The 27,959-nt window shown below is 36.4% G+C and overlaps 1 protein-coding gene across 3 annotated transcripts in view; it reads right to left on the bottom strand.

Moving 5' to 3' along the window:
• cv-c (RhoGTPase activating protein) overlaps nucleotides 1–27,959 on the bottom strand; it is a 252,416-nt gene that overhangs the window by 41,208 nt on the left and 183,249 nt on the right. For all 3 annotated transcript variants that reach the window (XM_018522064.1, XM_018522061.1, XM_018522062.1), the window contains exon 9: nucleotides 18,369–18,440. In XM_018522064.1, the coding sequence (XP_018377566.1) occupies nucleotides 18,369–18,440 (72 nt within the window). The remainder of the gene's footprint in view (nucleotides 1–18,368; nucleotides 18,441–27,959) is intronic.

A 27,959-nucleotide genomic window follows, 5' to 3' on the forward strand; every position in this document is an offset into this window, starting at 1 on the left:
CTTATAGTTTCTCTTATTGTGACGCGTATCTGCGTATCAGCTACGTTCATCGGCGTTTTGCGTCAGAGGTGGAATCAATTCCGCTAGTATTTCGCTGAGGTTAATCGCCCCGCATATTTTGTTAGCCGCTCAAAGACGCTGCAGTGTTCCTGTCGCGTGAAAAATCTATCCCCGCGAATTCCTTGGCCCACCTACGAAGTCTGAGTAACAAAGACAGAAATTCATGGAAGCGCTGGCTACTGTGCGCACGCACTTAAGACTTTACTACCGGTCGTTCCTTTGTGATTCTCTCCCTCCTGCCAGCTATATTCATCGATTCCATTAAAACAGTGATTTCGCTCAGCGGGCGCCTCTCATCGTCACTGCTAATCTTTGTATTCAAGAGAGGAGGCGATGCGGGTTTATCCAGGTGCACGTTACAGCGCGCTAGCCACACTTCCAAGTTGGCTCACCCCCAACAGATGTGTCAAAGACCCCTTTGCTTTCGGCAAAGAGATCTATGTGCGCACCCCGCGGACTATTCCTGGCGTGTTGCCAAAACCTTAGATAGCCGATTCGCGGGATTCGCAGATCCATTAGAACTCGGACGTCGATTTGGGATCCTCCGGCGTACATGTTCTGTTTAAAATTCTTAGATTAGAGCTAATGTACGAAAAGGAACACTTCGCTCGTAGATCTTGGTATTCGTGCAAATTTATTCTACACTATTTCTCTGAATAAAGCTGCTTTAATCTCTGCTTAATCTCTAAATCTGAGTCAGTGGATAATCACTGATTCAGTGCCAAATATGCCACTGTTAATTAATGAATGAAATGTATCTCTAATCTATAGCGAACCTTACTTCAGTGTGTAAGTGTAGCGCATTCAACGTACATGGTATTGTAAGATTGGAATTACAATGTGCTAGAAAGTGCAAATATCGGTATTTTAACTATATAATGCTCAAACTTCTTTTTTTATAGTTAAATTTCATTGATTATCCAATGCCAAATCATACTAATATGATATGCTGATAATTCAGTACCAAATATGCCACTTCAGTAGATTATTCACTGATTCAGATTTAGAGAGTATGTTATATAGGAATTAATTACGTTTGTCTCGGAGTTAATTAAGTTTGTGCGATTCGTTCATCGTTGATGCAAGTTATACAAGCGACCGCATGTAACATGAAATGTCACATTACGATTATATATTTGATAACTCTATCTTTTTATGTTCATTCATTTAACAGTCTTACGAAACTGACGGAAATTATTCCGAATTATTCTACGTAACACACGATCTTATTTCACATCTCCCACATGCGCTAATCAATTGAATCAGTTAAGAGCTCTGGAATCGCCATCGGAATTTATTTCGGGAAATATCTAAGTAGGAAATGATATTATCAAAGATATGATCTAAGTAGACGAGTTTACGTAATTACGTTATCGGACGTCGGACGGGCTGACAGCTGTCTGTCGAGCGCGAAATCGGCTTCCTCGTCTCGAGAATACACGGTGGCACGCTTCAAATAGCCGTCGGGGTGCACATCGACTTCCCGAAATACATGGGTAAATTATATTCTTCCCGGTAGAATCGGGCAGCCTACCAACGCGTCGAACTATCTTGTTTCACGATGGTTGCTCTCGTCGTTGTCGTGAACTCGAAGCACCGCAGTTCGGTGCATCGAGGAAAGATTCTGCTGCACGATGATCAGAGCTTTGGCATCCCGCGAATTCCGGGTGTGGAAATATACCTGCTCCGATACGACTTCCTAGCTTCGACCATCTACGGATTTGGCAGCACTCCAGGCTATTGCTCCCAGAAAAACAGGGGCCCGACTTTACGGAGAATCTCGTCGAACGTTCCATCGCGTCCGCGTGTCAGCTGGAGTCTTAGTGTGTATCCATAAGACGAGTCGAGACGAGTCAGATGAGTCAGGCGAAATCTTTGATCAGGATGAGTTATTTCTCGGTTTAACCCCCTCCGCTTGAACCTCGCTGATGGAGTGCAAAGCCACTCGCGTTGTAATCCAGTCTAATTGCTAAAATTGCAGTCTCTCGCGGATGGCAGCGAATTATTCAGTTTTACTTCTGGGGTTAATAATCTGCATTCGTATCCCGCGGAATGTGACTGTCTATCTATGATTCCGAGTATTATAGTTTTCTACGAAAATTACGTACAACGCTATCTCGGGCTAAGCTAAATGCAGAAATACTGATGCGGGCCAATGTCCGCGGAATTGGATTTACCCTGTTAAATTCATAATGTCAAATTATCCACAATTTGAGTTATTTTTAATCTTATCTATAGGTTGCCACTGCTCCTAATATGTCGTTAATTTGATTAAAACAAAGGAGTTTAACAATTTAACTAAAAAAAAATGTATTAAATTTAACTCAAATTTACTACATTTTATTTAATTTATTATTCACTAAGTACATACGTTGATGTAAACGATTTTGAAACACAAAAGTGGATTAATTTACATTTTGACAGATAGAAATTGAAAACAACAAAATGTTATTTACTCTCAAGAGATTGGATTGGGTTAACATTGCTGCTTTGATATTTAACAGTGTAAGCACGAGTGAAATTATAGCATAAGCGAGCAGAAATTCGCATGAATGCAACATGATTTACTACATACATCCTACAATTATACAAAATCATAATAATATATCCTTCTAGAAATACAATTAGAAAATTGAAAGCATCTCTCGGTATTTATGGACGAGCAAACGAACAAGCAGAAAGTCTTCGTTGTACATTTTAGAATTAATGACAGAAGCGGCAACGCGACACGGCGAGGAACACCAGATAATCTTCCCACACTGCTAATACTCTTTTATCCGCAGGGGTCTTCGCACGGGCGAAGGTTTCGCGAGGGGTGGTTTACATTAATCCGGTTTGCAGAGTAATTCGTTACGACGCGACGAATATAGAGGTGTGGCTGGTCGCGCGCGCCGCGGCGTCTCCCAAGTCTCGTATAGAGCCGTCCTTCTCAGTATATTTAAGCGCCGTGAGCTTTTTCATTTTTCAACCGGTGCTCAATGTCACCGCTCGAAATAACCCCTCGTTGCACGTACTTGGTGAACGTGTAACATGCGTGCGTCGCGTTTGCGTGAGTGGTAGCCCAGCCCTATGATGCATTTATTAACTTTCATTGAGTCTAAAAATAGTGCATAATGATATATTTTAAGTAACAACACTACATTTGATGTTGTGATAATATCATGTAATTATGTCATTATATCATGTATATTATATCATGTAATCTTATTATTAGATTGTTTTTATGTTATAACTTGCCATAGACTTTGCATAAAAGTTATATATTTGGATATTCGAGAAATGTTGAAGAGCTAATTAATTCGTTCATTATAATAAAAAGTAAAGTCAGTATCACACGCGACGTATTTTTTGCATCAAGAAAGATTAAATGGATATTGAATTGAGATATTTGGGTAGAATAGGAATAATAAAATGACCGTAGGAGGTCCTGCGTCTTAATCGCACGTGACGTCAGGCAAGACTCGAGCCGAGGCCAAGTATTTTCAAGACCAGAGTTCGTTTCCAAGTAGCCTTTAAGTCTCAACGTGTCTAGAGGTGTCACGTGACTCCCAAGAGTTTCAAGGGTGCGTTACTCACTTGCGGTCGCAAAGAACTGGTGCACCGACCGACCGAGCACGTTCGCATTTTTCTCTCGACATTAACGACAACGATAATGCGGTCGTCGCGTAAGGGAATAGATTCTCGCTGACGTCAGTTTGATGGATCATTAAATCAGAAGACAGAGATAAAGAATATAAAATAAAATAAATCAGTGAGTGTTGTTCATGAAAGAGATACTGGGAGGAAAAGAAAGAAGAATTTTATTTTCTCTGGCAGGAAATTGTATTCTATCAAGGCTTTTATCTATATATCTCTTTATATAAAAATGTTAGAGCGACGATATTCCCAAGTTTTGTACAATAAATTTATGACATGTTCAAGTAATAAATTTTAAATTCACAACATAAAAAAAATTTCGGCGCGCAGTCAGATCTGAGATTATTTGATTTCATATAGGAATGTCCGAATGTTTCAGCGCCTTATCATATATTAAAATTTAAATTAAGAATATATATTGTATTATTCGATACATCTAACTTGGATGGCTTATTGGCGTCTGTATTTATGTATAAAATTAAAAGTTGTAGATATGTAACAAATTTTATATTTACAATAAATACTACTTTTATCAATCGCGAACTATGCATAGAAATTCTAAAATAATAATTATTAGAGAAAAAAGTCCATAAGAAACAGATATAGAAAGCACAGCATGTTTGAAATGAAAGTGTAAGTAAAAGGAATAGTGTTTTTTGTAAATTTAGATCTCCTAGATACAATAAAGTTATTAAAAAGTTTGAAAAACACTTTGAAAATTGAGCACGAATATGGCGTATTTATTCAAATTACAATATTCTTGTTTAATTTTCGAAATATTTCCCAAATATTACGAGGTAAAAATCTACGAAAAATACTATTTCTTTTATTTACACCTTTCTGAGCAGAAATCAGCCTCCTTTCTTATTTGATATCATAAATTTTACTTAATTTCAATGTTTGTACCAAGATATATAAATTTATAGATGCCACCAATCGAATATAAATGGGATTTATACAACTTTCTGTAACACTATTCGATTTCACAACTTAATAAATTACCCTAGAACTTAATTCTTTCGAGTGATATCGTACAGTTTGTGAAGCAAATGCTTTGTACCGCAACTAACCCTCAGATTCACAACTCACGGTTAACTCTTAACCGAGGTTCAACTTATTTCTCATCTCTTTCCAATTCTAGCATTAGAAAAAGATGAGAAGTAAGTTAAACCTCGGTTAAGAGTTAACCATGAATTGTGAAACCGGGCCTAAGATTTTAATTCGTCATTGAACGTTCGCGGGTTCTCTCGTTCGTCTCTCCCGTCTGCGAGCTGCGAGCGAACGTCGCGACAAGTAGAATTAGCGTTTGTGAGAGACGGCGCGTCTGCAGCGCGAATACCGCGAAATGCAGTCGCATAAATTAGCGAGCGCGTGCGTCGGGCGAAAAAGGGATTGGCTGGCACTTAAGTGCCAGCAAAGTATCCCGCTTGGTCGCGTATAAATCGCCGCCCTCGCCCACCGGGGCGAATTTACATTTTCGCCGGCCGTCGAATAATTTATCCCGGGCGAGATTACTTTGTCGCCGGCGCGAGAGCGGCGCGTGCGAGCAAAAAGGAGAACGCGGGGCAGCGCGACGAGGTGAGAGGAGGATTGGGACAGGTTGGGGGCAACCTGAGGAAATTATTCGCGAACGATCAAGCCCGTTCTCGGAGACGGCTTAATCGGCGATGCCCCGCACGTACCGTGGGAAGCAGCGATTAAACTGTACACAACGGCGAATTTCGCTGGCGCTTCGCCGACTAACTTCGTAGGCCGAGCAGCAGGGAATTTATGGAGCTTGAATAAAAGGAAAGTAAGATCCGCCCATGATGGCATGGCAGAATTCGCGTTGCGATGTCTGCACAGTACTTTCATACCACATTGACCTTCCATGTCATCACTCACCTACTTGTCTCTTATATTAACTCGTTGACCTTTTATCGTACAGGAAGCCTCATGCTATTGTAAAAATAAGAGAGCAACATGCACTGGCATTTTTGCCAAAGTCCGGCAAGTTTCATCATCATTTTTTTTTTCGCCTGTTGATCCGCGTGTCATCCGCGTGGAAGAAGCTCATGGTTTGAAATCATGTTGCGCGGGCGATGACGGGTCATTATACGGCTGTCAGGCGTATCTGATGCGCAATGCGCATAAATCCGTCCGAGTTTTGCACCCTCTCGAGATGAAACCAGGGACTCCTGATTTATACGGGCGACGGTCGACGACACGCCGAGAATTCCGGGCTTTGATGTTTGTCGAAGGAGCGGCCATCGTAAAATAACGCGCTATTTCCCGGAATCGACGATGGGGAAGGAACGACGGCGTAACCCAGTTGCGTCCGAATTAAATCTACCAGGCGTCGCAGTTATGTTACGGCGGTCATATTTCCGGGTGCGTTCGACGGCGAGAGGAAGAAGTCGCGGAACATTTATACGTATCTGCCGTACTGTCGGAGATGCCAAAGAAACGAGGAGCAGATGCTCGCGCAAGCGATTACCGAAATAGATGCGGATGATATTCGCGTGTTTGATTCCGGAGAGTTTGCCCTCGGCGCTCTTCTCTCGACGCCCGAGAATCCGCTCGAGTTGCATAATTCTCGTTTGTACGCTTTGAAGTGCCTGCGGTAGATTAATCGGATGAAATCTAACATGGAACTTCGTTAAGAGGTATCACGAGACTGACGTTGAATACTCACAATCAGTAATCTGAACTCAAGTTTACAATTAGTCTTCAAATTTAGGAGCGAACTTCATCACGATGAAATCCTGTGGCAATAAAAGCACCCCTAAGTGGCATTAATTTCGAAAACTATTTATCAGTTAGTGCGATCGTTATTTTGACGCAATTACGAGAATTCAAACGTGGAGAATTTAACTTCCAAGTGGATAGATGGGATGACCACAGCACTCCATGTATATTATAATTTCTCGTAAAATCTTGTTCTGGAAAAAGCGAATAAAAAATATTGCCCACATTGAAAGAAAAGGCTGTTGCAGCAAATTAGATGGTAAAATATGGCATAGCATTTTTAATTGGCTGCAACATTTTTGGTTGCGTTAACCTATCTGCAATGTCAGTCGAGGATTTCGATAGGCTAATGCAACCAAAACTTGGCTGCTGCAACCAATTAAAAATACTATGCCATATTTAGCCAATCTTTTTTTCAGTGCAGATCCTAGAAGTTTGAAAGTTCATTATTTTTATATTCCTTTATATTCCATAAGGGTAAATATTTTAACTATAACATAATATATTAATAAAAAATATGTGAAAATTTTTTAAAGAACGTTCTGACGTTCTGAGTACTCCACCTGCCAACTCGCGTATTTTTAAAACATCTACTGCTTAAAGGTTAAACAAAACCTGAAAATTAATGTCCCTCTTAAATTTTATCATCCTAACGAGTCCTCAACGAGTAATTGTCATCTCTTTTAACCTGGATAACCGCAGAGAGACGCGTGTCTACGAATAAACGTTCAGAAACATAAAAATTCACCAATTTAATTCATCGAAAATACGTGATAAACAATTATTTCAATATTACAGAGTATACGGGATTGAAGTAACGATGATCACTCGTGCGACCGGCGCAACGTATGTACATACATCAGACGGCGCGTTGCAGTCGCGATAACCCCATACTTCAGTCATCGGAAACGGCTGGCCAGTACACGCTGCTAAATCACGGTCGAATTTATTTACGTCGAGAAATAACGGACGCGGCGTATCGGTTGCAGAGAAGAGGCTCCGTCATGGCCGACTAGCCACGATTCGTTCTCGTAATCGCTCCGCTCATTGAGGGGTCTCCCTTTTCACCCCTTCCTCTCACCGTGGGTGCTTTTCAGTCCGGCAGCGATTCTTTATGCCTCACGTAATCAGATAGACGTAACGACATCGTTTGTCATTACGAACCAGTTGTAACGACTGCCGAGCGATTGGTACATCGTCCCTACGCTGCACATCCATACTTCGTTGCACTACGAATGTAGCTGCTATGATGGACGTTCCTATTGCCGGCGACGGATTATTAACTACCTTTGCCTTATTAAATTAACCTTTGCTTTATTTTTTGTGGACTGGACCGCGGTATGTTTCAAGATAGTAATTAATAGGTGATAATAGCACTATACATTGTTAGAACTTCGCGCCCGCGGTTCTGTGTCTACGCCTCTATTTTTCAACGCCAGTTTATGTAACTAATACACAGAAAAAAAGATTTTCTCTACCGCAGCTAATCTTGATTTGTTATATTTGCTGCCGTAACTATAAATTTATAAACTATAGCGAAATGGTTTGCTATTGCTGCTATAATATAGATATCACAGCTAAGACATTAGCTATGATACCTATATTTTAGCTGTCCATATTTTACACCTGCCATTCAGTTACCACATGCAGTTTTTAGTTACGACAGCTACTTTCTTTTTTCCGTATAAAAGAATAAAGATTATGGCATACAAACAACTTGAGCAGTATGACGTAAGCAGTAAGCAAATCAACATTTTGCTCTCTAAAATCTTTGGAGTGGAATTTAATTCTAAAGAGTGACAAAGAGTAACAATTGAACCTGTGTTGAAAAAGAGTCGTTCAATTATCAATTCTTAAAAGTTAGAGTTCACTTTTTAGAGTCAGATTCCACTCCAAAAAAAGAGAGTGGATTTGCTATCGCTTATGTTACTGCCTTACGTCTCAACTGTAATTGATCGATTCCTTTATTGCTTACGTCTCAGTGCTTTATGTTTTTTTACTTGTCATAGCCTTAACTTTGACGAGGTCGTTTCGTCATCACAGAAATCTGGTTGAGTCATTGAAGGATCGTAGTTGTGCTATTGAACGCTTCCCGAGCTCGTCACTGACAGAAGACGCACGTACCGATAAATTCGACCCGTGCATTCCAGTGTTACACAACAAAATACACTGATGTCATAACGCGTGCAGGCATCGGACCGCTTATCGAGATATCATATCACGAGCAAACAGTCATATGACTAATTGACCATTCACACTAGTATAGTGTGTGCCACATGGCGCCAGCGGTGAACCTGTCTAATATCTCTTATTAGCATCGTCCACGAACGATAAAAAGTCGGCGGTATGCTCGCGATTAGACGTGTGACAAGAGTGAGACACATCTAAAGGCAAGTAGTGATTTATCGAGACCAAAGACGAGGTGTGATCAATCGCTCTATAGTTCACACGAGTCACGTAGACACTCGGCTGAAACGAGCAATGGTTTTCACATGAAACCGAGATAGGAGCCTGTTTGTACTCTTTTCATTGAAAACGGTGAAGCGCTTTACAGAAAAAGCAATCGATTACGTTGAGATACGACGCGATACATGATATGTTGCTTATCTTGATTATCGCTTTACATGTGAAGTTTATTTCATTCAGTTCATTATTGAAAAAATTTCAAAACTTTTTATATTTGAACATAAATAAGAGAAAAGAAAACCATTTTTGGGCAAAGCAGGTTTTGATGCTTACAATTAGTAATATTTATCGAATTTAAAAAATCTAATTATAAACGGAAATAATAATTTCACAATTAAACTAATTGATCAAGTTTTTAAAATGTTAACTATTATTATTAAACCGACCATTTTTATTTCAATTTATGATTGTGTTTCAAGTCCGACAAATCGGAGCAGTCTATAGAACTAATAATTGCATTTGTATATTCACATAATAAACATTACTAAAAGCATCAAGGATTGTTTTGACCGAAAATGGTTTTCTTCTTTCTTATTTGTATTTAAATATTTCTCAGCCTATTTCACTTAATATTTTGTATATTTAATAAAAAAATTTTTACATTTTTGGTAAACGTATAATTCAAGTATATGTATCGTAGTTTTGGCAGAATAGCGTTTTCTTTTAATTATTATTTTTTAATTATTTATTACATCAGATATCAATCTTGTAATTCTGCGTTTCTTATATACGTAAGAATGACAGAGAGAAATAATTGAGAAGATCTTTCAAACGATTACAATTTCCGGTTCAATTACTTACTTTTCAGTCATCGGATTTTTTTGAGATATTAATCATTTTTCATCAACAAAATGTATCTCCTGTCTGGACGAAAGAAGCAACACGTAATTTTCAAACTTTCAACATTAGCATCTAACAATAAGTTAAATATATGAACGTTTCGAAATACTTTGTATACATATGTTGATACAATTTATTTTTATTTTAAAAGTCAAGAGTCTGGAGAACATTATTATATATATTGTGCACGTTGTTAAGAATTATAAATCGTCCCTTGACATTTTGGTGAATAATAAATGTTGCGAGAAGGCGATGCATTATATTTATCTGACGTAACTCTATTCCTCGTTATAAATACTTTTTCGTTGAGAGAATTTCTCTACGTAACCGTTCGTCGAATATTTCCAAAAATACCGTATCGAGGATGCGACCTCCGTGGTAACTGTAACAGGAACGGAACGAAAGCGGAAGAGGCGAAACTAGGCGTGAAAAGGTCATTTAAACAAAGCTGTTGTTACGGACGTAACTAGGCGCCCTAGTTCCTTCGATCTGCTCACGATTTTGCACTAAAGACGTATACACGGTAACTGGGTGAAGGTTTCACTGCGTCGGATCCTCTCGCGATGTATTTCCGCTTGCGCGATTATTATTGCAGTGTGGGCGTCCGACTGCGCTTTATTTCCGACAAAAGTACAAGTCCCTCGTCACCTATTTTAAACAACTGAGTCGGACAACCTGTCGCCAATGATGGTCGCGATCCACCCAAACGTGATTAATCTAAATAGCTTAGGTAATTTTATCAGAACAATAGCACAATCAATGTAAAATAAAATACTATATTTCGCATAGAAAGGCCATGAATAAAATAATATTCTTCCGACAAAGGTAATTTCAATAATATTCTGATTCATATGTAAATAGAAGATACTATTTTTATTTTGAACACTTACATGATTGTTACAGTATCATTAATATTATCATATAAAGCCCCCTTAAAATATATTATTATATTTTAAGGAGGTTTTATATGATAATCTCTCTCTCTCTCTCTCTCTCTCTCTCTCTCTCTCTCTCTTAAATTATATTTAAATTATTTTTAATCGTTTCTATATGCCATCATTGTTCTTATTTAGTATATTGTTAATTTAATTAAAACAACGGAGTTAAATAATTTAGCTCACAAAAGTGTATTAAATTTGATTCAAATTTGTTATTATTTATACATGTTAATATGAACGTTATTTATTTTAACGTTGTTTACTAACAATAAAGATAGATAGATTTACGTTTTGACACACATAGAAGTTAAAAATAATAAAATGTTATTTAGGTTAAGAGATTGGGTTTACCATTGTTTCTTTAATGTCTAACAGTGTAGGAGGGGGGGGGGGGGGTATATAATCTCTTTTCGCGTGTATCTTTTTCTAATTGTTCCAATTAATAAATTCATCATTAAAATATTTTTTGTCAAAATTTTTGACCGAACTATTATGTAATATGAATGTAGTCTTTGATGAAATGAAAGACTGAAATACGCAGAAAACATCGAAAATAATTCCATTCGTGCTCAAAGCTATCACTATCGGTCGCTCCAGTTTCAACCGATATTCCCATGGCTAGCTGGAATCTCGTAAACAACCTCTTTCCTCCGGAGCGGTATATTTCTAGTGCCGATGTCACGTTCTCCAAGGCCTTATGGGAACCATTTGCGCGACCTTCCAAGCGGGCTTGCACCCCGAGGAGAATCCGAGGAGCCGAGCCGGGCCGAAGATCAGCTGTGCATAGCAATCAGCCTTCGCGGTGTTTCGCAGATATATAAATGCTTCTCTCTTGGTACTAGCTCGAGGAGAGTTAATATTTCATGCTATCCTTAATTGGTAACGTGAACACGGGACACACCGAAAAAATTCCTCGGCTAAGTGAATTACTATAAAACAAGACGCTGAACAAACTATTTATGGCTCGCGTCCTTCGAAATATCCCATCCTGACGTCTACGATCATTAATTCACAACAATTCGAAAGATATTATCATTATTCATGTACGATATTAAATACTCATTAATTTTCATTGTGACGCGAATCCGATTTGGAATTACGAGCGGAGAATTATCTGAGAGATTGTCCGATATCTCCGAAAGTTGGATCAAAGCTGAAATTTACCTAGGTAGTTATTTCCTCGATTTGATACGCAATTAAGAGTTCGAAACGCGGAGACAAAACAACGAAATGGATGGTTGATGATTCCTCGAAAAGCTCTATTCGCGCCATTCGAATGATTAATTATGTCGCGATCATCTAAAGCGACCACTGTATCCGCAGCTGTGGTGGATTCTGGGTAAGAGACGAATAGTCTGTCTTGCCCAAAGCCTGAGACGATTATGTTCTTCCGCGCTAGACAGCGAAGGAGAAAAAGGAAGACGGCGAGATGAAGACAAAGAGGTAACAGGAGAAACGCCCCGACGTTTGGCGTCGTGCCAAAAGTCGGCTCGGAAAGAAGGAAGGCAGAAAGAGCAGCACGTGCTTCCGACACCCCGCGATTTCGTGAATCGTGACTGTTGCCTCGCGATGACGCCCGTGCAATTTTAGTCTGCATTCGATTGAAATTATTTTAGTATATCGCGGAAGAGAGAGGAGAGGAGAGAGAAAACTCCCTCCCCCCCTCTCTCTCTCTCTCTCTCTCTCTCTCTCTCTTCCTCGCGCTATAAATTCGACCGCAAGCGAAACAGACGACCACCTGACACCCGTGGCCGTTGGCGCATTGCCGCGTCGCAATGCCGGTGGTACGTTCAAGGTACACCGGAGAATTTAACGGTAACGATCGATTTATGGTCTCACCGCTGTCGCGGTTGACGCAATGCGTGATTCACGAGGACATACGAATCGACTTTTCGGGATGCCTCTCGTTAACCATCCATTGTCAGCCGCGTCGTTGTGCGTAACGCGAAATGCACATCGTTTTGTAAATCCTCCGTTTCCGGCTGTGGATAAATTTCTATAATCACATATAAATGTAGAATTGTTCTATTTACAGAAGATACGGAAGAGGTTGTAAAAAACTCGAAATTTTTCACACGTAAAGCCGAGTGAAACTCGAGAAGAATGGTGAATGTAATGAAGCTGAATATAAGCGAGCTAAATGTAATGGATTTTTAATAAGAGTGTTTTTATGAAAATACTAAATAATAACGGTAATTGACTCAAAATAGTATAAAAGACTCGAATATTTTTCTACTGTAGTTCTAAGATATGTTTTACCAAAATGTTCTTATAATCTATTAATTACTAATTATATTTAATTGCAAAAGTATCGTGTAAAATAAAGAACGTACATTTCGTCTAGAAAAATCTGATAAAACTGAGAAATTTATATCTGAAGTTTTCTTTGAGCGCTTTGTGTTCCGCGAATCCAGGAGGAATTCGCAACTTTGTGTGTAAGTTGGCTTCTATAGAATAATAAATAAATAGCGTGTCTCCCTCTTCATAGCAGAAATATAAAAGCGTGTCTCTCTCTTCATGACAGAAATATAAATTCGTTTCATCTTGAATCTTTTACGGCTGATTTATGTCATTTTAAATAACGTAAAATAAAATCTCGCACACACATGTAGTAAATTTTTTAAAATGCTGAAACTGCGAACAGTTTTTCGAATAAAATCTGCTACACACTAAAAAGATAAATCCAGAAATGTTATTACTAAAATGATAACTTTTTGAATATAAATAATTTTTTTCATTTCTAATTATATAATTCTATTAACAATTCAAGAAATATCAACGTGTGTAACATTCAAATAATATAATATCCGATATTATCAACCAATTTGTATACTTTAATAAAAGTAGTTTTTTTGCTCTAAAATAAATTACCTATAAGTAAAATGTATACATATATGAGTCTCCACGATTATAAAGCGATATATATATAATAATTCACAAACAATTAAAATACAATTATATTTTTTTTTGCAAATTGTATATTTTATCATTTTATAAATATATTATTTATACATTAATAACGGCGGAGGCTCATATAGGCATTTTACTTATATTTATAATATATGTTTGCTACGTAAAATGAACTAGCGTTGATCGAGCTAATTATAAAAATACATATGTAGCGACGAAACTTATATATAATCGTAACATTTTACTTATTATTAAAAGAAATATGCAAAAATAAATTCCAGCTTTCGTTTTCATATTTTATTCATATTATATATTTTATTTATATGCATGTATGGATATTGTTCTTATTATTATTTATATCTCTCTGTTTTATTACCCTGAAATTATACTATCTCTTTTTTCCGTTTTCCCTCAAATGCATTATTATTTACAAATGCGTATGTAATGTGTAAATGTATGAATATCTCGTCAGTATATTGAACTCGAAAATCCATAAGTTTCCTAAGTTCAAATACTGTGAAGCAATCATCTCTGTGGGAATAATCGAAAGTATTAAAACTTCTATTACAAGTTGCCAGAAAAAATTCATACTAAAATTTTTGTACGCAAATAAGCCGTATGTTTCGCACAATTAATTTCTGGCTACAAACAAGGCCTGTCAGAATACATGGACACCGCCGATTGAACTGTGACGAAAAGCCGAAGCATTAACGCGACGTAATCTGGCATAAAATTTTCCGTCCAGATTTTACGTGACGTTGGACACGCTGTGTTGCAGCGGCTTATAGCGGTGGCTTATGCAGTGACTGCACACAGTATCCCAGGTAAATCTGTTTAATCACGACTGTCGTGAAACCGAATGGTCCCTATCTCTCTCCCTGCGATTCGTACAATAGAAATAGGAGTGCCGTTGCTCGACACTCTTTACGCGATCGACGTTAATCCGCTTGTGCACGATTAACGCCGCACATTTCGTTACACAGCGTATCTTTAGGATTATTTACACAATTTTTTACGGTAGTATAAAATGTATTCTGTAACATTGTAAATAACTGCAGGATTAAAAATGTATCAGATGTCTCTACAAAAAGTGATTGAAATAGAAAATTTGTATCTTACGTATAAAAAGAATAATATATATGCATATGAAACAGTTTATAATAAGATCAATATTTAATAATATACATAATAATAAAATATTTAACAATACAATTTTAAAGTTAAAACAATAATTTTCTCATTTTATTTTAATTATTTTTTTAAAATGCTACTTTGTATTGAAATAATTTTTTATTCAAGTTCTAAATTGCGGCCAAACTTTTGTATTACTTCCAAATACAATGCAGAAAAATTTGTAATTTTTTCATTTTACTAAAAACTCATGTAATACAGCCTTATGAGAAAAAATACAAAATTTCAGTTTTTTAAGTTAACTTATTAGAATTTTGTTTTATCTCTTCGTTTTGCGATGAAGAGAAAAATCCTATGACATTTATAATTTTCTAAAAGAATGACAGTACGAGATGAACTAATAATACATTTCTCTGGAGGTGATTAACACGGAAAATGAGAATTTCTTACACTTTGTGCGATCTCGCGTCATGTTTATTTCAACTATTTCAAGAACACGAAAGGTATCCATCAAACCTGTCATTTGGATGCGACGCGACTTGTAAGTTAGACTCCGCGATCCGCTGACATTCAACGGGAAATTTTATTTTCCGCTTCTTGCGCATGCAAGGCGCGTTGCTACTCCGATTCTTTGCTGCAGTGAGAAAATACGCGCGTATCTCGCTCGCCTGCGTACCGATGGCGTGACCGGAGGCACATAAATTTACAGTTATAATGGAGCTAACTTATTAAACTTGCAAATTACAGTTATATGTGACACCGAGTTATTAAACGAATTGAAAAATTCCGATCAATTGCATTTAAATAATAGATCACGATCACGTTAAATCTCGTCTTCCGCTGGATCACGTCACTCTATTTTTATGTACAGGTTTCAGTAGAGCAAAAAAATATAAAAATAAAATAAAATAAAATTTTAAATAGATTTTATTTTCCGAATATTTCTATCCAATTTAATTATCTCCCAATAAAATGTGCTATACGAATAAGTTCTGAAATCAAATTTCCTGGTACAGAAGCTATTTTCGCCGCGTTTCACGGGTTATATCTCCAGATTCATTATTGGAATGCCAACGTATTTTGTAAATGTTATAGTTCACTTCATCAGGGTGAAGAGCAATTTGATATGATAACATTTTCTAGTATTCTTTTTATAATTTTTTTACAGAATAAGTTGTTACAGAGATAAAATTGTCATGATTACGAAGGATAGTTTATGTAAAATCTCGCAGATGATGCGTACTTCGTTGGCATGTATTTCTTCATAATGCAAACGGAGTCCGTCAAATCTGCCAGGAGAGCGTATCGCGCGCGCGGAGGTATTAAGCCACGTGTACATAGGGAAAGGACTAATGCCTCGTGTTCAACAGTCATTAACGTCCTTGGCACGGCGAGTAATTCCAGGTCTTTCTTCAATTTCAAGAGCTAATGCGGGAATAATATTCACCCGGACGCCGTCGGACGAGTGATTAATGGCCTGCGTAATTTTTCACTTCGCTTAGCCGCACTGATTTACATCTACGCGGATCTTACCTCCTGGCTAAGCGTCACAATGTAAGACGAGATTTATGTCACCAGGATATCACCAGTGGAATGAAATCATTAAATCCCTGAGATATTTTATTTAACGCAACATAGAACATGTTGTAAATCATGATGGATAAAATTTTTTTTATCTTCTTTTTATGGATCGCGCTACACATTTTTATGAAGTTCTCGCGACATAATTAATCACAGCAAGTGAAAGTGGAGCTTCTTTAGAAAACATAAAAATACAAAGGGTGTTGTGTTTCAAACTTTCGAAAATTCTTTAAGGCTTCTAATGTCAAGATGACTGGGTGGTCCATGGGTCCCCAGGAGCGAAACAGGATGTATGTGTATATAACAGTGGTGTGTCCCGTTTTATCTAAGAAAATATTACTCGAGTCTGTCAGACTGAGAAGAAGGTTAGAAAATTGATCCGAAGAATGGTTAAAAATCCAGCCTGACTGTCAGGCATTAAACTCTTCCGCGAGACCCCCCTTGGTTACAAACGTAAAACAATACCTCGCTAATAGCATGGCAAGAAGAAGGCATCGGCGGCGCAAATGCGGCGGCAACAATGCACCGATACTGCAATAACGAACGCATTGTTGGTAGGCGCCGCGACAAAGGGCCCGCATTATGAGACGTATTAACATGTCCGGGCGCACATACGGCATCAAGCTCTGCCCCCTTAATAATTTACTTTCTCGGCTCTCGCCCGCGACGACCTGATCCTCCGCGTCTACCCACGTGTCGCTCGTTACTGCTCCTCCTTCTGCCGTGTCTTGGCGCTACGTGACCACCGATGCGCTGAAGAACTTGCTTATCATATTGCTGTTGCTGTATGAATAACTGCTTTGCAATATTTTAGTTGGACCAGTTGCAAAATAGCTACCAACAACTCTGCCTATGGTAAGACTCATTAATCCTTTGCGGACCATCAGCCTTCTATCAAAGAAACTTAAAGAAAACTTCGTTTTCTACGGGTTGTTTTAGGTATCGCTCAATTTAAATGTAACCCAGAAAGGTCAAATTTCAAAAAGGTATAACCTTCAATGAAGGAAGATCTAGTATTACAAGACTCATCAGTGTGTGAAGTCAGTTTGGAAATCAGATATACCTATGAACTATTTGCGTAGCACTGATGAACTTCAAATAAAGCGAAATTGAAAACTTGATGCTAGTTCATAATTAAAATTCTCTAAAACAGAATTTTATAATCATGTTTTAAAATTTTGTTCGCCATATAGGGAATTAATTTGTTTTTAATTTTTTAATTTTAACTATAGATTCAGATAAAATATTATTAAATTACCTCACCGAAGTTAAAAATCGAGCGAATAATTTATAAAACGGAAAGGAATAATCTCAAATGGAGTTGCCAGTCCACAAAGGATTAATTTATATTGAAGCAAGATTATTTGTTACGTCAGTTTAACGAATAGTTTTCAAAATGGTTTTAGAATTATTGTTGTCACATTTAATACATTTTATTATTTTTTAATAAATTGCAAGATTAATGAGTACCACTGCCTATCAATCTTGCTGTACGATTTTCTAATTCCCCTGCTCCAACTGTTTCTCCCCGAAGAGAGTCCTGAAAAACGACGCCGCTTTTTCCGGTTCTATTCTTTTTCGAGAACAAGCAGAGCTACAGGCATTTCAACGATTGCCTTAAAAAAACAAAGAGCCTACGTGAGATTAAACAAATGGCTCAGATAGTACTTAAAGAAATATCGTGAAAATTATGTCGATGATAATCTCATGCAATTAAGATAACGTTTGCTAGGATTTATATGCGACAACATCGTTGTAGCTGTGTTGTAGTTTCGAATGAGTTAGAATTTGTCGAAGGTTTAGGTAGTTTATCTCTCTCAAGGAAGTAGAGACTTGGAGGATAACAAAAGGTTATCCTCCTTCACTCCCACTTAAATTCCCATTATCTACTTCCAGGAACATTTGAATCCTTGGATGCCCCGAGTGATTTAGATTTCATCTAAAATTGCTTCCTTTCAGTTTGTGTTAGCCATTTAATATACTCATTTAATTTCAGAGCGATTTCAAAGGATTTTGATTTGAATCAATAGACCTTAAGCTATAAAATATTGTCTTTCTGACATTTATCAAGGCACTTACCTTCGTACATTTGAGCGTACTGTGGAAATCCGGCAGCTCTCAACCATTTGCAAGCTTCTTGCGCCTCAATTTCTGAAAGATTACATGAATAATTAATTAATGTTGATTAGAAAATTTATGCAGTATTGTATAAATTCGCAATATCACAAATTAATATAATTTAGCTAAGGTTAAAATGATATTTGTGTATAGAAATAAAAAAATATAATTAAAGTATGTTAATATATAAAATCAAAATATCTATACAAATTAATATTCACGAAATTGATTAATAAGAGAAAAGACGTGTGGGAAATATTGCAAAGTTGTTCACAGAAAAATTGCTGGAACGACTAAAGATATCTTGGAAAGTCTGTCACCCCTGCTGAGATTAAGACGACGGGAATTCATAATCGACATCCGGACGATCGCGTATCCGCAGGGCGATAAAACATGGATAGCCATCAGTATCGATATCGCCGCAGCGGATTTATCGATTTCCTTAGCAGCGGGTAGCCTTCGCGAATGAGCGACCAATGTCTTTATTTTCCGCCTGCAAGCTGGAGTATTTCATCCGTGATACGCCAGCAGTTGAATCGTTTAGCTCATCGATTAATCTATGAACGCTATTAGTGCAAGGCCATTATATCATATTTCATATATATTCAATATGCATGTTTTGGCGTAGTTTCATTTATGTTTTTCATAAATTATACGTAAATATATGTACTTATATAATATAATATTAAATATACATATATACATATAATATCTTATACATATTAAACAAAAAATTACTGTGTTTAGTTCAAACATTGACAGTTTGAATATTTAAGCAAGCAGTTTTTGGATATTTTATGCTTGACTAATTAGGCATTTACTAAAGATAATAAATTTGAAATTCAAATTATATAATCATTTCATGAGTGTATTTCGTAATAAAATTCAACGCGACGACATCATTGTGATGCAGACTCAATGGGGAAAAAAAGATAAAACTAAGTTACGGGAAGTCACGCGAGGTCGATGACACGAATTTACGTAAGTAGCCATGCGTTCATGTATGTATTCATGTACGTATTCACGTATGCCACTTTATAGACATGCAAATGAACCGTCTCGTTCCTAAGTACCCACCAATTGCGTTCAGATCTCAAGTCGCATGAAAAGGATGCTTAGGATATTTCTCTTTCTTTCTATCATGTTTCTCAAACACATAATAACGTTAATTCTATCAATTGAGAAATTCATTCAACTACATCTATCTTATGTTAGATTTAAATTATTGATAAGAAAAAGAAGTAAATATTTATTATAGATAAATGATGTTTGTATTTCCTTTACAGGATATATATTTCAATATGTTAAAAGAGCAATCGTGACGAGAACAAGTGAGTGTTAGAATAAGCGTGATACTCATATAGGGAAAAAATATTAAACAAGAAATATAGCAGAAATGTAATCCAAAGAGCGAATAAAAATCCGCCAGAGAGGAGCGAACACGGAGAACAAGACGATGAGGAAGCGGATGAGGAAGAGAAGTTCGCCTTCACTGCCGCAAAGATCGTTACAGCAACTAACACAGTCGCTCTGTGGACGCGTGGGCGAATTATAATGAGATAAAGTATCTGTATAAACGTTAAAAATATCCCTTCCGCGCACACGCTGAACGGGAATAATAATGTGCAGAATCGACGTCGTCCACAAGAATGAGGAAGGATATGTGCATTAAGTACTTCGCGTTTACAAAAATTGACAGAGTCGGGTATCAGAAAACTGTAATAGTATCTCGATGTTCACTTTTTACTGCGCACTTACTGATATAATATCAATAAAATTCAATTTCTTGGGCTAAAAAGAGACACGATAGAATTTCTAGTGTCAATTTACACATTTCATTACCACGAACAATCACATCCGGTTCATTTCTGTACGCCCACATTATCGAAATATGAACTCATTAATGTTATATCGGTTTCAATAAGTTCCACGTATTGATCGAAATATCGATAGAGCCAGAAATTCTGGAGGGAACTGTGGTTTACCAAAGCGTACCAATTAATAGGCTAATTATGGAGCTTTCAAATATAAGTGGTAATCTTGATACAGAAGTTGGTTGATCACGCAACAGTAACAATCGGAGTTAAAAGATATTCTGTTGATGGAGAGAAATGCGGAGTGCTTTTATCTCACATTGCTGCCTCTTTTGTATAGAATATAACTGGAAGTTAAAAGCAGCGAAGTCGTATTATTCCGTAAATTTCTGTCACACGATTTCGCGAATGTATAAGCGGGATGAGCGAAGAAAGTTTTACATTGAAAATTATTATCGCCGCAAGAATAAAAGGCGCGAATTATATAGAATATTTTAACTTTCCGGAGCTGACGAGTTTATATGTGGACTCATTTAGGTAATTATAAATTTCTTTGTTAAATTCAATTTTCTTTGTTACATCTATAAATTTAGACTATGTTAAAGTATTGTTTACAACATATACTTAATATTTATTATTACAAAACATACTTAATATTTATTTTTTTTAATACCAGTTAAGTTACATTTTGGTTCCTTGAAATTAGTATCTTTTAATTAGCCTTTTAATAAATTAAATAAACCTTACAGACCTAGTATCAGTAATTGTGTCATAGATTTTGCCATCAGCTAGAGAGTTAAACATTTGCTTCATATTTCTCTCCTTTATTTTATATATTGAATCAAATGAGCATCATTATTCATTCGATTCAATGTACAAAACATAGGACAGAAATATGAAGTAAATATTTATTCATGTATTATATTATTCTCGATTTTCTCCATATATTTATAGAATTCCACTAGAAATGAATGATTCGAATTGACGGTCTTTCTTTATGAAAAGAAGATGAAAAATATCCAAAAACCATGGATATAGAAACACTATTATATAGAAGATATAGAGATACCTACATTTAAGTATAAAAACGAGTTTAGACTTAGTTGACGTTAATCTTGTGGTAATCAATAATTTCCTCCTTCCGTGAGTGTGGGTTCTCTTTGATCCCCGCGGAATGAACATTAATTAAATAGTTTAGGTCGCGGTTTGTTCGATAGCTGTGGTTTCGTTACCACATGCGGGACTCATTTTTTTCGGATTAAGAGTATCCACACGCATCGTTGATTAATGCGGGACGGCACGTGTCAGGATACTACCGTTCGATTTCAAAATATCGACAATACCGACTTTGAAACTCTCGATCGTGCCGTTCGATCCAATTTGAGCGCTTACCGAACGGATTGAAAACGCGAAATATAAAATGCGAGCTTTCAATTAAATTTAATCCTCCTCAGTCCGATCATATCACTTTTATCTCCGGATGCAACTTTGTCTCACGTAGGTATTCCATGCTGCACTTCATGGAATATTCGAAATTCAAACCCGGCATCAGTTTTGTTTCAATATATATTAAATAAGAATTTTACAAACGCATAGAGGAAATTAAAATATTGTTTACTAAAATTTTTTTAATTTAGAAGATATATATAGAAGATAAAAAAATAAAATAAAAAATAGTAGAACATAAAATATGCTTATATTATGATCATTATACTTTATCACAATATTTCTAGACGCTTTAATATTAAAATATATTTGAATTTCCAAACGCTACAAATTATACATTTAAATGAAATATAAATATTGATTGAATTCCAAATTAGGTTATTATTAGTTCACTCGAATGCAGCGACACCCACGATAAGACTTCAAACGAAATTTATGCACTACGTTTGACGTCGGTATCAAAGCGGGTCGAGCATTAGAAAAAGCCTGAAGTGGACTCGGGAGTATAAAAAAAAAGTGCAAAAGCTTTATGCAAAGATCGAAGTTGAAGGACAGGGCATTTTAGCGAAACCACGTCGTGTCCCACAATCCGAAATGCACGATTGTTCGTGGATCCGGGTCAAGTGTAAGCATCCGAAATGCATTTTTTCTCGTCCAATTATTGTGGTTTTCATGGAGTTAATAATGTTTTCGCCTGTAAAAATTTCTCGAGAAAAACATTTCAGCGTGTTGTCCTGCAATGACTACGACGCAAGACCTTCTAGCACAACAATGACAAATTCTTTTCTCTATTGCGAAAGAGAAAACTAAGTTAAATGGAGCGGAAATACAACTTCTTATCCTCTGGTTAATCTACGACTAATATCAGTCAGCGATACAAAATTATTTGTAATAATTTTACCTCTTTTTAAAGTAGTATTTCTACCTGTTGAACAGAAATCATCAATATTCTAATTGTTATAACTTAAAAATTAAAAATTACACTGAAATACAAAACAAAATGTATTTTAAAACTACAAGTTAATACTTTCGCGTGGCATTAACAAAATTTAGAAAAAATTTGCTCTCGGTGTTACAACATCATAAAAATCCTCAAAATCATTATTTTTATTTCTCTGACGTCATTTATCTCGAAATTGTGACGTGATGAAGAATTTGATAAACAGCATTTAGCACCTATAAAACTACAGAAAACGATTATATTCGTTCAAGCAATCATCTTAAAGTGTAAATTCGCAGGCTAATGTAATCAATGATAAAAATGTACGACATTGCGCGAGAAGAGAATACGAAAGATTTCAGTAGAGTAGCGTATAAATACCTATGATATTATTCTTTTTTAAAAACGAGAAAAAATTCATACTTTCCGTTTGTTCGGAGATCTCCGATCTGTTTAATCAATAAGTAATCTTGAAAAACAAATAATTGTTTCTTTGAATACTTTTTGCGGTAAATAGCGTAGGTTGTAAGATCCATTATATATCCCACGTGCATTCTTTAGGACGTATATTCTATTTAAACAGTTTATTATGACAAATCGAAATCTCTTAAGAGAGTTTATTGATTGTACAAGCAGCATCGTCGTATATCCATCGTCAATCGAATGCGATAAATCGTGACATTGCATTGGAGTGGGTCATGGTCCAGCGGATATGTTATTGTTTTCATATATTGCACATCTAACGGCGGACTGGCGCCAAAGATAATTTCTATCCGGTGGGCGTATACAAACGTACGGACAAGAGTCATGCGTATTGTGGAAACTATGCTTCGGGCAAGGTTTATCTTCAATGTTATGCAAGCGTCGAAAACACGTATGAATCACGGCGGTGTAATAATCACCGTGCATCAAAGTTTAAGAGGAAAAGTTACGTGTTGCAATCAGAACAGAAAATTTCATTTCCGTGCTGTATTAGAACACCGTATATTAGAATACCACAATGTCATAACATTACAACTACAGTAATGAAATAAATATAAAAATAGTATACTTACTCATAATGCATATTTGCTGCAAGTAGAAACTTAACTTCCCCTATAATTATTTTACGTTTATTAATGTTTTACGGTACTACATCACAAGCGCACGGTACTTATTATTAGTTTGTGTTAAACTTTCTCGTTGAAGGAATGCTTTTATTCAACAACCTCAATATGCATGCGTTATTCATAGAGAGGAAAGGATAACGCAAGGGTACTTGTTGCTCGCCATAGCTATTCCTTAATTATACATCGTATACGAGTCACAACATTTCCTATTTCCTTTATTCGTGCTCACCGAAATTACGATAATATTAACCGCATATTTTAATAATTTTCTACATAGCTGGTACCACTCCTATATTATGTAATATATCCGTCTGTGCTGGCTGCTGAAAGATCTCTTGCAATTCGTCCCCGTTACTCGACAACTCAACCTTTGTTCGGTGATATACGGCAACGTTGTGCCCCGTTTACGACCTTCCATTGCATAAACATTTGTCTAATGAGTACTGCGCGAGTTAGCGATCATAAAGGCAATTGAACATTTTACATACGCTCAGCCGTCTAGTCAGAAACGTGTTAATTCCTCTGAAAATACTGTGGGAATGCTCGGCACCTTGAAAAGGTAAACGTAAAAACTCATAATATACAAAAGAATTTTTTACCGAAGTAAAAATTTAGATATAGATCTGAAAATAGCTCTGTTGAAATATCAAAATAATTATGAATTTTGTCAATATTTTTACGTATAAATCAGCCTTTTTTTTATAAATATAATGTGTAGTATAGTATAATGGATGAAAATAAATTCGAGTCCACTTGCTAGGTGTCTGAAGCAAGATTACTAAGATAACTTATGGAAAAAAGTTATAACTTATAGCATTTTAATTTTTATAAACATATCTTTATTTTTACGTAATTTGAAGTTGATAAATAAGTACAGAAAGAGAACGAAGTAAAATACTCAATCTGCAGTTGTTAAAATATTAAAACTTTTTGAAGCATTCCTTATCATGTTTGTTTTTTACATAATTATTTTAATGATTTCCAACAAAATTATTTTCAGATCTGCATTTATCTAAATTTTAAGATACTTCAACAAAATCATTCTTTCCATGTATTCATTTATCAACTTCAAAAGTTACATAGCTAAAAATAAATATTTATAAAAATAAAAGTATTGTAATTATAACTCAATTAAAAGTTTTGTTTGATGATTTCATAAGTTATCTCAGCAATTTTGTTTTACGAATACAGCAAGTGGGCTCGAATTTATTTTACATTTATTATATTACATATTAATATAAAAAAAGCTAATTTTTATCTTTTTTCCTCTCTCTTTCTCTCTCGTTCTTATTTTCTTCCTTTCTCTTTATTATTACCGCGTTATCGTGCATGTTATGTATTACATAACTCGTAACATGTGTCGTACTGACACAACGCGAAGCGAATTCTTTTTTGCGTTAAAGAAGCGGTAAAGATGTCGTCCGAAGTGCGTCGTGGTTCAACAAATGCGGATCAGCGGGGTGTAAAACGCGACGCCGCATGCTGCGATGGTACAGCGCGTTGTCACATTGACAGAGTCGAGAGAAGGGTCGGCGAAGAGGGCCCCGGATTCTTCCCCGCGTCGATTTGGGACTCACGGAACCGGTTAGCCGCTTTGCATAGGATCCTCCTCCATGATTTGCAAAGCGCGCTAGGACTCTTTCTAAGAAGACGAACATGGCTCGATAATCATCAAGCAATGCTCCGTCATTCGGAGAGTAGTAATTATAGGAGAAGTTATGGTTCATTATGCGAAACGTTAAGAGATTATTATCTTTACTTCTTCTCGCTGAAATAATAAAATAATAATTAGAATGTAATATTATATTATGTAATAACTATATTTATTAATTATCAAATATAACAATTACTATCGTTGTTATATATTAACACATATGTTACGTTCATCCTAGGCTTTTCAATAATTACTTTCACAACAGCTAATCGGGATGTTTCTGAAACTCGTATCTCAAAACTCGCAATCTGATACTTTAATATTTCTTTCACTGACACGTGCAAAGCACCCCGTTGACCCATCCGAAACTCACTGTCACATTTCGAGAGCAACTGCCAGAGTGTGCCCGAACCAGCGTGCCTCGCGGTCAAACACCGGCGAACTTCGGTATTTCGTTTGGCCACTAAGATAAATCTACAGGGACAAGCGATGGGAAGCAAAGGCAGAAAAAAAAAGAAAAAAGCGAGCCACGCCTTTGTCCTACGACATTCACGGATCTTCCATCAGGAAAAACAACGACAAAAATAAAATAAAATGGATGACTTCTGCGAAAACCCTCTGCGAATATCTTCCGTACAAAGAAAGAGACTTTCTTTTGCACAGGATAATATTTGATCTGCGCGATTGCGTTTCCATGGGTTCTTCGTTGCAGCGGTTACTCTCCATTTTTCTGCGGTTTTCTTCATTAACAACAAGTGGAGACACAATCATTGCATCTCTTACATGGTTTCATACCTTCGGCCTCATCTGTAAGTTCTTAAAGACCGACTGAACCCCGGCCGCTAACTATCGTGTACGAACCATATCATTTGCAAGAACGATGCCTTCTCGCAAGCGACGAAATCCATTATCGGAGCACGTGGGAGTGGTGAGTGATGATTTACGTTTCTCGCGAGGAGAGACGAATTAATGCGTGTTGCGTGGAAACGCCGTATGCGTGCAAACGATTTGAGCACCATTGTTGTGCTATACAATTTTCCGTGATCCTTTACCCTTTATTTTTATTTTCCTTTTTACGCCTTGTCTGACATGAAATTCAGAGAGTTGGCGAGAACTCGAGTATCTCTCTACTTTTTATTTCTTCCTGAAAAGTGCTTGACAGTTCACATTTCCAGCAATTAAAATTCAAGAATAGGGGAGAATATCTGAATGAGGATCTTTAAAGGTTTTCTTCTAGTTGAAAAATTGCCTAAGATATCCTCATTGTGTTCCTTATCATAACTTGTGAGCTATAAAGATTACTGGAATTAATAAATGCTGATTATTATCACCACGTTCATAAAGATATACAAATAATCAGAAAGATATACAAATAAAAAATTAGCATTTGAGATAATGAAAGGAAAACGACACATCTGTTAACATTACATGGAACAGTATCGCAACTCTGATAAGAGACAAAATTTATACAATCCTACACTATGATTGCAATGTTCAAATTTTGAAAATTTATGACATGGTTTTAAAGAATACATTATAATTGAAAATGTAATATGGAAAAAAAGTAAAGTTATGCATATTCATTATTCTATAATTAAAATGTCGTTCCAATTCAGAAACAATTTGAAAAACGTTCTACTGAAAAGTTGATAATTTTGAATTATACCATTTTTCTATCAATGCAGCGAAACTTTAATGATTATACAGATCAAATGTATATGATAAACACAATAATGTATTAAAACAATAGAAGTTTACATAATTAAAAATAATTTTGTCAATTTTCAATAATAGTATCAACAAAATAAATATATCATACATAATAAATACGTTATGTTATTTTGTAAAAATATTATTTCACTAACGTCATTATTAAATTAACAAGATTACTTTCAATTAAATTGATGCATCATTAATACACCATTTTTTCGCGAATATTTTTTTTATGTTATATACGTGTATTTGACTCTATGTTAGAGTCAAAATAATATTTTTTGCACAAAAACATTTCAACTAGACACGATGTTAGAGATTGAAGGATTGTAAATCTAAAAATCCAATCAGCAAATCGTTCCATTCCGGAATCACAGAGAGATTGCTTATAAGATCTCTCGATAAAGTTTCTACTGCGGTCCTTTGCGTGACCATCGCTGCAGTCGGATTAACTGTCACGCGCGTGTCTGCATCTGCACGGAGGGATCGGAATATCCGAAGGGAGAAGGCGTGATCACGCGAAGATGGAGCGGACGAAAGGAAGGGAATCGAGAGGGACGGAGAACGTGGCGGCAGTCATTAACTGGTAATAGCTCGGGACACGGGGCGACCTACCTCAACCTAAACCGGTAGAGAACAAACCCGTAGGTGGTGAGCGTGCCTGCCGAGATTATTTCGTTTTAACGAGATATCCGTGCGAGGTGTACTTACACCGGTGATCTGTCATGCGCTTGTTATCACCGATTCGTTATCACCGCGCGCATATATTTTCCGGAACTCGTTCGATCAATTCGGCCAAAGGACCGTTCTTGTCAACAAATTACTTGTCAAGCTACCACCTGACAATATACTTAGGTATACCTATCATTCTTTGTA

Source organism: Trachymyrmex cornetzi, unplaced genomic scaffold (assembly GCF_001594075.2).
Source record: "Trachymyrmex cornetzi isolate Tcor2-1 unplaced genomic scaffold, Tcor1.1 scaffold127, whole genome shotgun sequence".
Taxonomy (NCBI): domain Eukaryota; kingdom Metazoa; phylum Arthropoda; class Insecta; order Hymenoptera; family Formicidae; genus Trachymyrmex; species Trachymyrmex cornetzi.